A 14,647-nucleotide genomic window follows, 5' to 3' on the forward strand; every position below is an offset into this window, starting at 1 on the left:
AGTGAGTGACTTTACGTTGTATTTGCCCCTCCTTGCAGCCATCTGTAGTACACGTCTGCTGCCACTTAGAGATGGGGGTCACAGACCTGGGGACCTAGGCCTCACGCTACAAGAAAGAAGTTTCAGTTAACACGATTACGATCTGTAATAATTCTTCTTGAAATGCCACACGAGGTCCTCTGTGTAGGTTGAATTTAGACATCGTATTCCTGTTATAAAGTTTAATTGTTTAATGTGTGTTGAATAAAAGCATTTACGGTGACCTGACTATTCACTTTGGTTTACTGTGGACCCTTCGTTACCCATAATATTTGAGGAATCCTGTTTTCTGGTTTTATGGAATAAATTACCAGATAACCAGAGCCCAAGTTAATTTAAGCCACAGTTACTGAAAGTAATTTTCAAGTTAAATTACTCTCCGTCTTCCGAGGCAGGGAAGTAGGGCCGGCCTCATCTTCCCTTTGCAGCCAGTTTCTGTAAGCGTACCGAAAAATCAAGTAAAGACATTAAGGGGAAGGTTGTTGAATCTTCATTTTTGAAGAGTTAAATACATACAAAATTACCAAGTGTGGTTCCCCGTATAGGGATTTGCTCCCTCTGGACTCCTGCAGGCCCGGGAACCCCTTTCTGAAGCTGGTCATGCGTCTTCTCCCAGACTCCGCAGGCATCTGCTTCCCCACAGCTCATGCCGCCCTCCCCTGTCAGCCTTTGGGGTTGTGGCGGGCTGGATCAGGAGCTTTCTGAGCCTTTACTCCTTTGTTAGGAGGTGGGCACCTGGAAGCTTTGTGGGTGATTTGGGTCAGCTACCTCCCCTGTGCTCTAGCGATTCTGAGTGTGGTCCACGGACCAGTTGCATCGTATCACCTGGGAGTGGGAGCCCCTGCCCCAGACCTGCTGAGTCAGCATCTGCATATTCCTGGGATATCCAGGTGACCCCTTGCACTGTCCGCACATTTTCCGATTCCTACATAGTCCTCTAACATTTTGGCCCCTGGTGTCAAGACCACAGGAGGGAGGGTTCTCCTGACATCCTGCCAGGCTCCCCCTATGTCACCATGTGAGATCTTGCAGGTGCTTCAGAGCGGGGACCTGGGGGGTGGGGCAGGTGGAGGCGGGGACTGACAGCATGCTGCTGCTTCCCTCAGAGCCCGAGTGGTGCAAAGTGCCCTTTGTGGGGTGCTTCTTCGCCTTCTTTCTCACTCCACTGCGCTCTGGGCCCCGCTCAGCTTGCCAACGCACTGCTTCCCACCACACTGGACCTTTGTGTTCCTGAAAGTAGCACTCCCGTGTCCCTCTTCTTTTCTGCTAGCATTTCGGACTGTGACATCATCCTGCTTCTGGATGAAGAGTGTGTAGAGAGTGGGGCAGGAAGACCTCTACCCTTTAGGGTTGTCCCTTACTTCCTGGTGTGTGGTGTTACTTGGGGGAAAACCTTCAGGTTCCCGAGGAGACCAGATAAGCAGGAGTGAGATGATGAGTAAAGTCGATCAGATGGAGAGGTAGGGAGGGGTGGGTGGCATTAACACGAGTGGACTTTTTTCCAATGTTCTTGAGCTAGGAGAATTGTTGTAGTTACTCGCTGCTTCATGGATGTGTGGTAGCCAAGGGTAATGACCAGGGAAGTGGATCTTGAATTATCATTTCCCTGCCCAATTTTCTGTACACCCAATCATTGTCCTATAAAGGTTAGTTGTCAATGCTGGCTACCAGCAATAGTGTTGGAAGAGGTGGACTTAACTTCACAGGAAACAGAAGTGGGGTTCTGTGGGAGCAGAGGTGATCCCAAGGGAGGGGATTAAAAAGCTTTTCTTTTTTTTTTAAGAAACTTATAGTAGACCCAGATACAGGTGTCTGGGATAATCACACTGTTGATAATAGTGCAGTCAAAACATAGTTGACCACTTATGTGCCAGACATGTTTGTTTAAGCTGCTATATTTGTGTGTATTATCTCATGTAATATTTCTAGCCGTCTCATGAGGTGGCTATGAGTGTCATTTCCTTTTTTATAATTAAGGAAACTGAGGCATACATGTACAAAGCAACTTGCCCAAGGTCACATCGCTGGTAGGGCTGTCTGGCCCTAGACCCCTACTCAAACTATTGCCTGACCAAAAGGAAGTAGAGTGAGGCTGGTCTGGGGTTGTGGGGACAGAATGAACATTTGGGGGATGTTAGATATTAAAAGGGGCCATTTTAGGAGTTGTGTTTGAAAACAGAGTGAGGGAGAATGAAGAGAACAAGGTCGGCCCGTGCTAGGTGCAGCTTGGAATTGGCCCCAGCCTCTGGCTGAAGCTGATGGAAATCCTATTCCTTTGGCTCCTTATGAAGTGGTTGTCTCTGGGCACCAGACAGATCTTTCTAGACTGGCTGTTACTCGGCAAACCACGTTCCTCCTCTGCCTCCTCTTTCCCTGTTAAGCTCCGCTACTAGGGGCTGCCAGAGCGCTTCTGGGAGCCTGGAGGAGGCAGAAGGGACGTGATTCATTCCATTTGCTTGTGCTTGTGCGCCTCATTCCAGAAGGGTCCTTCACTCTGCTAGCAGCCACTGGTTCCTATCTCTATCTCCTTGCTATGTCCTGGAACCAGCCTCCTGGCACCCCTCAGAGAATCCATCACTAGGCTGTCCTCACAAGTTTGAGTCCCAGTCCCATGTGGACTCATGGAGGGTCCCGAGGTGCCAGCACCTGCTCCTCAAGAGGTCTGCTCCCAGCTCTGTGGGTCTCCTCCTCTCAACTGGCAGATTCCCATAACCCCACTCCTCCCTTTGATTCCCCGTCCTCCGTCCTCCGTCCCGGGGGCAGGAGCTGCATCCCCCAGTTTCGCTCTATTGCTCAGTGTTTTCAGCGGACACTTGCTGAACCTCTTCTTTAGATCGAGTGATGTCTGTTGTAGTACCTAGTGTTGTTTCTATTTTCCTAACTGGTTCCTAACTGATAAATTTTCCTGTGTCCTGGCAGGGGAAGGGAGAGGCAAACTGAGACCCAGAAACCGTGGTTTTCAAACTTGAGAGTATTAGGGCATCACTAGAGAGGCTTATTAAAAATACACATACCAGTGGGGCGCCTGGGTGGCTTGGTGGGTTGAGCTTCCGACTGTTGATTTTTTTTTTTTTTTTTAAAGATTTTATCTATTATTTGAGACAGAGAGCGTGGGCGGAGAGAGGTCGGTGGGAGAAGCAGACTCCCTGTCAAGCAGGGAGCCTGATGTGGGACTCCCAAGATCGTGACCTGAGCCTAAGGCAGTTACTTAACCAACTGAGCCACCCAGGTGCCCCCGATTCTTGATTTTGGCTCAGGTCACGATCCTCAGTGTTCTGAGAATGAGCCCCAAGTTGGGCTCCATGCATGGAGCCTGCTTAAGATTCTTTCTGTCCGCCCCTCCCCTCCGCTCCTGCTTGAGCTCTCTCTTAAAAAAAATAAAAATAAATAAAAATTAAAAAGCACATATCAGGCCACTAGTTTTACTAATCCCGATTCAGTAGGTTGAATATGGGCTCAAGAATCTGCTTTTGAAACAGACGTTGTAGGTGTTTCTGATATTCTTACTCTGTCTCAGAGGCTTTTGAGAAAATCCATCCCAATCCAGGGCTTTCTCATGGGGCTGTTTCTTAAGTCTGGGGTTGTTGTTCTGGGGCTTAGAAACAAACTTTACTTATTTTCCTTTTTATAGGATGGGTGTTTTGGCTATGCTAATCTTTGTTCCAAGGCCGCCGAGGTTGTGCATTGCCCATGGAGGCTGAACACCAGCCCTCGTTCAGCCCAGTGAGCTATGATGCACTTAACTGGGAGAAAGGTGCTTCCTTCCCCCGTCATTGTGCTTCAACCAATGTGTCTCCACAAGAACCAGGCCTTGCACGTCCAGGTGCATATCCAGTCAGAGAGAGACCTTTCTTTTATTCACACAAAGGCAACATACATGTAGCTGAGACGGGATGAATGGGACTGACCTTGGAGTAGAGACTGGCTCTTCTTTTTGTATTTGTAGCCTTTCCCATTTCCAGGTGTCTCAAGGTTGGAGCCGTGAGGAAGGAGAGACGCCATGTTGGAACACCCCGCTGCAACTAGGATACTTGTGTCTTTTGGCCTTCACCAGTGGGTGTATCTGTTTATCTGTATGAATAGCAATGGACATTCCTCTGTGGAATGTTGGCTTCTGTTCGGTTGATTTAATCAGTAGAACGAGTGGGCTGTGCAGGGAGGGGTTGAACTGCCCCCTTGGAGCAGAACAGGAAGTTTTTCAGTCCTGCCAGATCATGGGGCTTGGAGTGTGCAAGGGGCAAGGACTTGAATTCGACCTTTAAATGAACTTAAAAATCAAATTTGCCCTGCAGGAATGTGTCCCTCCTGCCGTCCAGGGCCTGATGTGATGGCTCCTAGGATGGATTGGGAGGGCTGCTGCTGGCTTCTGTCACCTCTTCACATTGTTAGCTGTTTGATGTCACTGCTTTATACTCAAGGGCAGTCATCAAAGGCCCTACTATATTCCCTCGGCTCATTTCGCGTGGGCGGTGGCCAGAGGATTTAATTTATGAAAACCGAGTTTCCCTACCAATTCTGGAGGAATATTGCTCTTCAGTATGAGCTTTCCTATGACATTGATTCTAAAATTAAAACAGATGTTCTGCAGATCAGAAATGCCTTCAGGCAGGTAGCCTCCCTAGGCCTGTTCTTGATGTTAATTTCTACATCCCCAACTACTGGCTTAAAACACACACAACGAGCAGGTCAGGGATAACATTGCTCTTCCTCCTTGCCTCTGGACTGCAGAGTCAGCAAGGGCCCTAGCACTCCCCGTGCAGAACACAGCTTCATCTCCCTTGTGTCTAAGTGTCTTCCCCAGTGACGGGTTGATGTGGGTTTTATTCACTTAGCAAACCCTTACCTAGGGCTTCCTGTGTTCTACGCTGGGGCATCGGCGGAAGGGCTGATTCTAGAAGTTGTAAGTCTGGGGAAGACTGCTCGGGATCCCGTTAAGTGCTGGGATGAGGCTGTACTGGGTCCTTGGGAGCAGAGAGGAAATGACTATCCGCCTAGATGCTAGAGGACACAGCATCTCAGGTGATTCCTGGCCAAGCCCTGGGGCTAGCTGGTCAAAGACCCCCACCCCAGCAAAATTGGATGTTCTTTTTTTAGCAAATAAATGCACATTCGCAGACAGAGAGGTTTACTCCAAGTTTCAGCATCAGGACTAGACTCCTAGAATACAGTTTCAGCTTTGAGGGATCTAAGCCCTATTCATCATCTCGTGTATATCATTAAGAAAACAAAAAACGTCTGGGAGTAAATCCCAATATTAACCACATTGAATTTGATGGCAATTAGAGTCAGTTATTTAATAATTCCTTATCATGTACTTACCACTCTTTAACCAGGTACCTAGAATTTACTTGTACCCCCGCCATATTCATTATTGATTTTATTTATATCAGTAATGCCAATCCACGTAACTTCTGAATTTAATAAGTGTCAGGTAGGGTTTTTTTTTTTTTTTTTAATGCGTTTGTTTGTTTTAATTGTTTAATTGCTTTCGATGTGGCTTGAGGTCCAAGGTGAATTTGCTGACATTCATTTCAATTTGGTTCCACATCCCAGTTCCCCTCTATCTCTCTTAGGATCAGATCCCCAGGCTACTTTTTGTTTTTCTGCGGCATTATCAGATGGTTCTTGCCAAGTTACATACAAGCACTGCTCTCCTTTGGGGAGGTCTGTGACCTCTAAAGGTTTCAACAAGCAGGCTCTTCCAGGTAAGGGAGTTGGCAGGTCAGTGGTGAAATGTGGGCACATTTGCTCACTGGCCTCACCTTTATTTTACTTTGTGTGAGCTCTAACTCTGCTCCAGCAATCCCAGAAGGTAGGTCCACGGACTGGTTCTTTTGACGGTAGCGGAAGGATGTAACTCAGCCAGCATGGTTGTAACACAAACAAGGTCACTTGGTGCGGGGGTGGGGGTAGGGGGAGTGGCTCCCTGTTTGTAGTTTCCTTGAGAAACGTGGCCTTGCTGGGCCTTGCCCAGTGTGTATACACACAGTCTGTGTACCATTTATCAGACAGGCTGGCAGGCGGTTCCGTTTTGTTAAGGAATCCATATAGCGAATTCCATATGACACCTGTCTCACTGCTTGTCTCCTTCATGTTTGACTTGAGTGTTTACTGTGCTGTTCCTTTCACACAGAACGCGCCAAATGAAGGTGGGATATAGTGGGATAAGGTGGATGGCACCACGGCCACATGTAGTCAATCAGTTTGGGCCCATGTCCTGAGTACGTACATACATTATGTGTCATCATTGGAAATGTGATCACTTTTGATCCAGAAGAATGGCAACTTTGTGTGTGTAAGCTAATAGATAATTTAAAAATTGGGCCATCGGGTATGGAAGGGTGCACCTTTGAAGCCAATAGTAGTTACACAGAGAGGCAAAATACAACCGTGGCAAGCTTTCATGTGACTCACAATGCTTTTATATTTAAAAAAATTTTTAATTGCTCACTTTATCATATTAGAAGATTTCAAACAAAATTCTGAGTTTTCAGCTTTCCTGCAAAAATCCGAATCTGGCCGTGCTAAGTCAGCAATCTTACATGGCGACATTAGTGGAGGCAGAGTGACAGCTGTGTCCCTCCAGAGTTCACGTGTGTGTCCATTTACGCGCTGGCCAGCTTCCAGCTCTCATATGACCTTCACTGGCCTTGTGGGCTTTGAGGTTGGACCCATGATATAAATAGAACACGTGTAGTAAGTTGGATAAAGAGAGAATTGGAGGAAGTCATCAGCTGGTCCAGAGCCATTTGTTTTGTTAATTATCTACCACCAACGAGCACATCCAAAAAGAAAGCCTGAGCAGCTCTGGACACTATGTGCTGAGAAAGGACAGGTAGGCATAATGAAGGAGTCCTTTCATGTGCTGCAAGCTAGGCAAACTCTTAAGAGAAGTTTTGGCTCGGCGCTCCTCATTTAAGGAGGCTATAATGACAGCTTCCTTCCACTGGCCACTACTCATGTTATAGGCTGATATAATATATATTTGGTTGGTTTGTTTTTTAATTCCTAATGTTTATGAGGAGAGGCTACTGGACAGTTGACCATGTCCTAACTTGAACGTAAAGAAAAGTTCTTGTGGACTCATACGTATATTTTAAAGGATCAGCTGTTTATGGCTACATTATTCATATTGGAGGGAAAGCTGGACATAGAGAGAAGACTGACCAATAGAGGAAGGACTGAATAAATTATGGTTTGTCAACTTCATGAAATCTGTAGCCTTGAAACAACAAATTGGCCAGACACCGGTTGACTTGGAGGGATTTCCCTGAGAAATAACGAGAAGTAATACTAGAGAAGAATACTAACTTCTTAGTTAGTATTACTGAGAAGTAATACTAACATAAGATTTTATTTTTAAAGAATTTTTTTTAAGATTTTATTTATTCATTTGACAGACAGAGATCACAAGTAGGCAGAGAGAGAGAGAGAGAGAGAGAGAGGAGGAGGCAGACTCCCCACCAAGCAGAGAGCCCGATGCGGGGCTCAATCCCAGGACCCTGGGATTATGACCTGAGCTGAAGGCAGAGGCTTTAACCCACGGAGCCACCCACACGCCCAACATAAGATTTAATTAGTGCTTCCTATATACAAGGCACCATTCCACGGGCTTTCCACATATTAACCCATTTGATCCTCACAGCCCCCCTGGGAGCTCTGTGGTATTATCGCCATCATACAAATGAAGAAACTGAAGCGTCAGTGGTCGAAGAAGAGGCATTTAGTATGTGTGGCAAGGCTAGATTACAAACTCATGCAATCTGGGTAGACAGAGACTTTTTAAAGTAATTTCTAGTTTAGGTTAGATGTCAGAGTACCTTTTCAATAAGAAGTTTAGTTATAGAATCTTAATTTATAGGTATTCCAGAATTCTCTGGATGCTTTTCTTGTATTTCAGACTCTTAGACTCATTATGCTGTCTCTGACCTTAGAAATCATTTAGTCTTCCAGTTTTCAAACCTAGCCCTCCTTTTCCTCCTCTTTAAACCAACTGCATCTTCCTGTAAATAGAATGGTACTTAGTATTGACCTGGACGTACTTGGCCTTCCCTTTTTTTTCCCTGGGTGGTGGTGGTGGGGGTTGTGCAAACTCTAGATAGTCTACCTCCTTAATTGTGCAAGTGCAGAAAATACATTCTAGAGAGAGAGCCTAACATTTACTGAGTTGATGTTTCCAGGGATGTTATTAGGCCTCACGGGTAGCTTGTATTATGCCCATCAAGGAAACTGAGATTTAGAGAAAAATTAGGCCCAATGCCACAGAGGAAATTGGTACCAGGATTGAAAAGATAGGGTAGAATGTTTGTTGAACCTCCTTTTCTGGGTTCTTACTAACCCAAGATTTGAGAGCTACACTGGCCAACCAGAGGCCCTTCCACTGAGCATTACCTAATCTTGCTGTTGACTTAATCAGGCAGTTGAGAACTTGTAATTTGTACGGCATTATTTACCACAGGTGATAGCGGGGTGGGGACTTAGAACACACAATGAAAGGCCTTTATATTAGTCAGCTCTGGCTGCTATAACAAAACACTCAGCGGTGGGTGTGCCTAACAACAGGCATTTACTTCTCCCAGTTGCGGAGGCTGGAAGTCGGTCCAGATCAAGGTGGTTTCTGGTAGGAGTGCTCTTCCCTTCCCTTCCTCATCCGTAAAGCTGGGGATTGGACTTGATGGTCCTGAGGGCTTCCTGCCCCTCTGTCATTGTTCTTGATCTCCCTGGCAGTTGAGGCAAATCTTTGGGGTCAAAGCGGTGTCTCCTACATGGTCCAGTGCGTGGTTACGTGCATTCACCCTATGACAGTAACCCCAGGATGATTCTCTCTCGAGACGAGAAGCTGCCCGTTGTTCTTTAGTCAGTTCTAGTCCTTAAATAATAACAATTCTCTAGTTGTGAAGCTCTAATAAAAGACTTTCCCTCCTGCTACCTCTTTCTGTCCAGAATTCTTATTTTTGTCTGCATTCTTACATGTGTCTGTGAAATCAGCAGACTTTTATAGTCAAGGATTTCCCAGACCATGGGAGGCATCTCCCTCTTACAGGCACTTGTGTTATCCTTTCTGGGAGTTTGTTTTCATCTTCCTTGTTTTTCAGTTCCCCTGCTTTGAAAACATTGTGGGATGTGGATTAAGGATTGGGGGGTGTTGTAAGAATTGGGGGGAGATTTACAACAGGTAGAGCTGAGAACGGCTTCCCATCAGCAGCTCGTTAAAGATGTGTGTTGATTTCTCTGCGTGTTGATTTCTCTGCTGGACACTGGGCCCAGGGCTAACCAGCCACTTACCACTTTCTCTGCAGCTCAGTCAGTGATGGCCTCTTGTTCTGGAGACCTTGACTGGAAAGTACACTTTACTATCAGCAGGCCTCTTTGTAGTATTTGGCTCTCGTATCTAGAGCATTCTGGAGTGAACCCAGCATGCTCTGATCTGTAGGACCAAGACCGATATGGTGGGACGTGGAATAGTCGCTGATGGAAAGGCAGTGAGATTAAGGATGGGGAGGTCCTTTCAAAACCTGTTGACAATAGCACTCTTTCCTTGAACTAGAGAGCAAGGCTCACTTGAATTTTTCCCTCTAGGTGGTTTCTCTTTTGTTCAAGCATGTAGGACATTTTTTTCTGTCCTTTAAGGCCAGGACAAGCGGGGAAAGGAAGCATGGGCCCTGGCCTCTGGGAAGCAGGGAAAGGCATGGAGCCTGGAGACTGGCCGGCCTGACTCAGACCCCAGCCTAGGCGCTTAGCTGCGTGGGCAAATTTTCCAAATCCCAGTGTTCTCACGTATAAAATGAGGCTAGGAACAACAAAAATGTGTAAGCTTATAATGAGAATTGCATGAGGAAGTGCCTACTGTACAGGGGGCTGTTTGTATAGGTGGATTTTCTCCTCCCTCGGTGAACACAGGTTGGACTTTCTGGAATGGGAGTCTTGAAGTTGGAGAACTGGTTTTGGAGTATAGGGTGATCTGTTTGGGACACCAGATCAGGGGGCCAGAGTGGATGTTGAGACTACAGGACAGAAGAAAGGCAGACCTTCAGCTTCAAAGACACCTACTGGGGCACCTCCTTGATGTGGGAAAGGATTGATTTGCCCTAGAAATGTCATGCCTGTCTATCACATCTGTAAGGAAAGCTAACACTGATCTCCCTTCTGTATTGCCCAAAGCTGCCCCCTCCCCCCTCTGATGCTATTAGATGACTTAATTGAGAAGTCATTCTTGAAGAAAAGCTTTAAGGAGAAAGGTACATGGTCGCGTCTGGGTCCCTTTTTGCACAATCCTGAGTACAGGCTGTTTCTCTGCTTGGCTGTCTTGCAGTGGAAAGTTTTTGATATTCGTTGCAGAAGTGGGATACCTTAACCTGGAGGTCTCTCTGCCCCCATGGAATAGAAATCGGATTAGGAGCTCTTTGTGCTCTGCCACAAATCATTACACGTCTACATTTTGCTCTTATAAAATATGGATAATGACATGACTCTGTCTCCTAGGAGTTTGAGTGCATTAGCTAAAGATCATGAAACCTTAGAAATAGGAAATTCATGTGAATACTGAGAGCTTTTGTAATTACACATTTGCATCACTTGCGTGGCATCTTTGAAAGTCGTGCTTCCAACACGAGAATCCTCAGTTGATCCCTCTTCTTCTAATGGGAGAGCACGCTCAGAAGGAATAAGCTCAAAGAGCACTCAGAGCAGATAAGCTGTCACGGCGTCTTGTGGAGACCCTGAAGTAGTTCAGGCTGGAGTGGTTTGGGTTGGGCTGAAGTGGAAGAAGAGCTTGAGATTTTTTAAGGGCACCGAAGTTAGAGAATCCTGGGAGCCCGGGATGCTCAAAGGCCTCCAGGCAGTGCTGTGCTTAGAGGCTCGTGGCCCCCGGCTCCGTGACCTCAGCCTTGTCACTTCATCAACCCCTGCTCTGGGCAGCAGTAAACGTGCTGGATCACGGTGGGCTCTTCTGGTGTGGATCGTGGCTTTTGGGGGGTGGACACTGTTTTTATATCCCATCGAACAGTCCACTCTTTGCTGCTTCTTCCGCAGAGAATTATTTTCAGACTCAGAAGCTCTCTGAGAATGTGTTAAAAGGCAATGTTTTGAATACGTCGAGTAGAAGACTTAAAAAAAAAACCCAGGTATTTGTTTAGGAAGGGGGTCACGACGTAACCAGACCGTGCGCCACCTGAGAGCTGATGCTGTTTTCCTTCTGTTTCAGGCAGTGGAGCTACGGCTGTGGTTCAGGCTGCTCTCTGCAAGCCCAGGCAAGAGCGCGTGGCTATAAAACGGATCAACCTGGAAAAATGCCAGACCAGTATGGATGAACTATTAGTAAGTAAAAGTGGAGGATGCCCGCGTGTTGCTTTTCTCCACCGATGGGTGTGCAGAGACGGGCCGGAGAAGCAGGGGGGAAGAGAGAGCAAAGGCAGCTGGGTGTTCTCTCCTCTTTCAACACACGCATTTCTTGGAAAGCAGCCCACACCGCTCTTCCAGTCCCCTGATTAATGACACGGTCCCTCGCAGTTGTGTTGTATACCGTACAACTTCCGTCGCTCTGACAAGCGGGATTTTGTTCAGTCCTCATCCTTCCAGGGTGGGGCTGGTCTCAGCACAGACACTCTCTTTTGGAAAACCAGGAAACAGACCCAGTTCGATGACCTCTCAGGTCACATGATGCTGGGTGCCGAGCTGGGCTGGAGAGCTGCAGGCCCTGCGTCCAGAGTCACGACAGAAATAGGAATTACTCCCCAAGCCCTCTGTCGGTCATTTTGCCTCTCAGAAATTGCCAGATGACGTACACATTATGGTTATTCAAGATACCGTAGGGTAGCTTGCATTTGGCTAATAAGGGGAGTTTGGGTTTTTTTTTTTTTTTTTTTTGTACACGGCAGCTTCTTATTCTAAATGAAGTATGTACATTACATAAATAATTGGAACTTTGACTGTGGATAGACTCTAGTTGCTTTGGTTGGTTGCAGCAACATTTGCTTTTGGCTTAACTGACTCATTATTAAATGAACAGCTTGGCAAATGGTTATTAGTTGCCCAGCAAACTGTGAAGGGTTTGAGAGTTTAATCTCATAAATATAGTTGACGTTCTGCCTGCCAATTCTCTCTCTCTCTCTCTCCTTTTTTTTTTTTGCCTTTTGGCCACTTATTTGAGGATAATAGGAAACTGCATGGAGGAGTTAACTGATTGGTTATCCCAACCCTAATCCCAGTACAAATATTAGTCCAATCGCTCCACACAAGCTACAAAGTATAATGACATTTGGCTCCAAATGAAGAAGCCTTTTGTTGTTTTCTACATTGAGAATGGAATGTCATTAACAAGAGCTTTTTGTCTCTACTCAGAATATAGCTTTTATTTCAGGCTTAATTACAGCACACTATAGTATAAATTAAGTAGAAGGGTAAAGCTGTACTTTTCCAGATCTGTTTGGCCTTCCATTTTAAATTAGGCTCCAGGAGGCATAGATTTCTCTGGGATTGAAGCAACAGATTGTCCATTAAAACTCAGATTAAAGCAAGAGCTTCCACAATTTAGTGTTAACTAAAAAAACCAAAATACAAAAAGCAAAAACCCAAACCCCACAAAATTTGTATACATTTAAGGCTTTTACCTTCTTCAAAATTTCAGCTGTGCTTTGCTCTTGCTGAAATGATTGCTGCGTGGTTGCTTATGATCAGAGTGACCAACAAAATTGTGCCTTTGTCATTTGACCCGTTTTGAAGGTCACTTTCCCCAAGTGGAAAAAGCACTAAACAAACTGTGGGGAGAGTTGGGTCCTCCTCCTGCCGCTGACTTGTTTTCTACCTTTGGTCGAGTCACCTAACAGCACAGCACTATTTAGAAAGAGTTGGATTAGGAACTGTCTCAGATCCCTTTAAGGAGTCCTCAAATTCTGTGGCTGTACCGAGTATACACTATTTTTTTTTTTTTAATTGGAGTGCCCATTTAACCATATGCTCTGTTTGCCCGTGATGGTTGTACTTGATCGTAGTACTCCATTGGAGGTCCCTTGGCTGTCCTGTTGCCAGCTGCAGAATATTTATACAGGGTCTCTGTGAGGCTGTGTGTGTGCCTTTGTTTGTAGCAATTCTGGAACCAGCCTCCTGGGCTGACGCTGTGGTCCCTGGTCTTGACAAGGCCTAAGTTGCCCCACGCCTCCATGTTCTCCCTCCGCTGGCTGTTTGTTAGCGGCTGGCTGCCAGTGATGGGAGCTAATGACAGTCCTGGTGGAGGCAGCAGGGGTAGGGAGAAAGGGGCTTGGGGGAACCATTTCCTCTGTCCCTGGGACCAGGGACCATAACAGTGTCATTTGGATATACTCATAATTTAGGCAGAGCTGCACATGTAAGGACCTGGTTTTATGATTTTGGGCTTGGCTCATTTTTCTGAGGTTTTTGGATTTATGAGTTTGCTTATTAGCAGTTAGTTTATTTCTCTCATTCTCCCCTCCCCCCTTAATGCCCACATTGTGTTAACAGGACATAGTCTATATGTATAGTTACCTATTTTTCATTTTAAAGGTATATTGATTCCTTGCTTTGATCGTACCTTAACCTTGCACCTTTGACCTTTTGATGTCTTTGATATTTCAGAAGATGGGGGTGAGTGGTTAGGGTTCTCTGGGATGTTTGTCCTTGGCAAACAGAGAGAAGTGGAGTTTACAGGACGGGCTGCCTAATGTTGCCAGGCTTCTGTGGCCCCGCTCTTGGCACATGAGGTTGTGTGGAGCAAAGTTGCTATAATCCTTTCGATTTCAAATTCTGCTGCTTCTCGCACTTTTATTATCTCTCTGGGTTCACATTTTGGCAGTGTTTAGACATCCGGTATCCTAATAATCCTTTAATTCCGTGTCTGTGCGTGCGCGCATGCGTGCGTTACGTACAGGTCAGTGCTCGCGTCGTTTCACAGTCTGTGCCATGGGTTAACTGGAAGCCATTGTTCCTGTAAGAAACAGCGGCCACTGGAGTCCTTATCTCGTGCAGCGTTATGTCATAGAAGTCACAGTTGTCGACGGTTTGCTTGCTGGTGGGACATTGGCCTCCGCTGCTAAACTTGTGTTACCTACCTCCCACTTCCTTCTCTCTGCCACGTCCTACCCCCTTGCTCCCGCCCCCCAGTAAGGTAGGATTGACACTCACAGGCCTCTTGTGATGGCCCAGAGCAGTTCTGGACAGCTGTCCCTGGTCTTTGCTGCTCCATAGTGCAAATCCTGTCAGTGTCTGTGGTCACAGGGGGTTTACTTCATGTTGGCTGAAGAAGCATTCAGGTGCTCATGATTTATTTTTTTCTTTCTTCCTTCCTTCCTTTCTTTCTTTTTAAAATATTTTGTATTCATTTGACAGAGATCCCAAGTAGGCAGAAAGGCAGGCAGAGAGAGAGAGAGAGAGAGAGAGAGACTGATGCGGGGCTTGATCCCAGGACCCTGGGATCATGACCTGAGCCGAAGGCAGAGGCTTAACCCTCTGAGCCACCCAGGCGCCCCGTGGTCATGATTTCTGAAGCAAAGTGATAATTACAGGCTTGGTGTCTCTGAGAATGAAGGGAGAAAAAGAAACATTCAATGAAATCACTGGTGCTAAATAAGTGGTAATTTAAATAAAAAAAAATTTT

General features: G+C 46.1%; 1 protein-coding gene across 2 annotated transcripts in view; it reads left to right on the forward strand.

Annotated features, from left to right (window-relative positions):
• Positions 1 to 14,647, forward strand: part of STK39 (serine/threonine kinase 39) — a 305,730-nt gene that overhangs the window by 47,702 nt on the left and 243,381 nt on the right. For both annotated transcript variants that reach the window (XM_059167118.1, XM_059167117.1), the window contains exon 2: positions 11,243 to 11,355. In XM_059167118.1, the coding sequence (XP_059023101.1) occupies positions 11,243 to 11,355 (113 nt within the window). The remainder of the gene's footprint in view (positions 1 to 11,242; positions 11,356 to 14,647) is intronic.

The sequence above is a fragment of the Mustela lutreola genome, chromosome 3 (genome assembly GCF_030435805.1).
Source record: "Mustela lutreola isolate mMusLut2 chromosome 3, mMusLut2.pri, whole genome shotgun sequence".
Lineage (NCBI taxonomy): Eukaryota > Metazoa > Chordata > Mammalia > Carnivora > Mustelidae > Mustela > Mustela lutreola.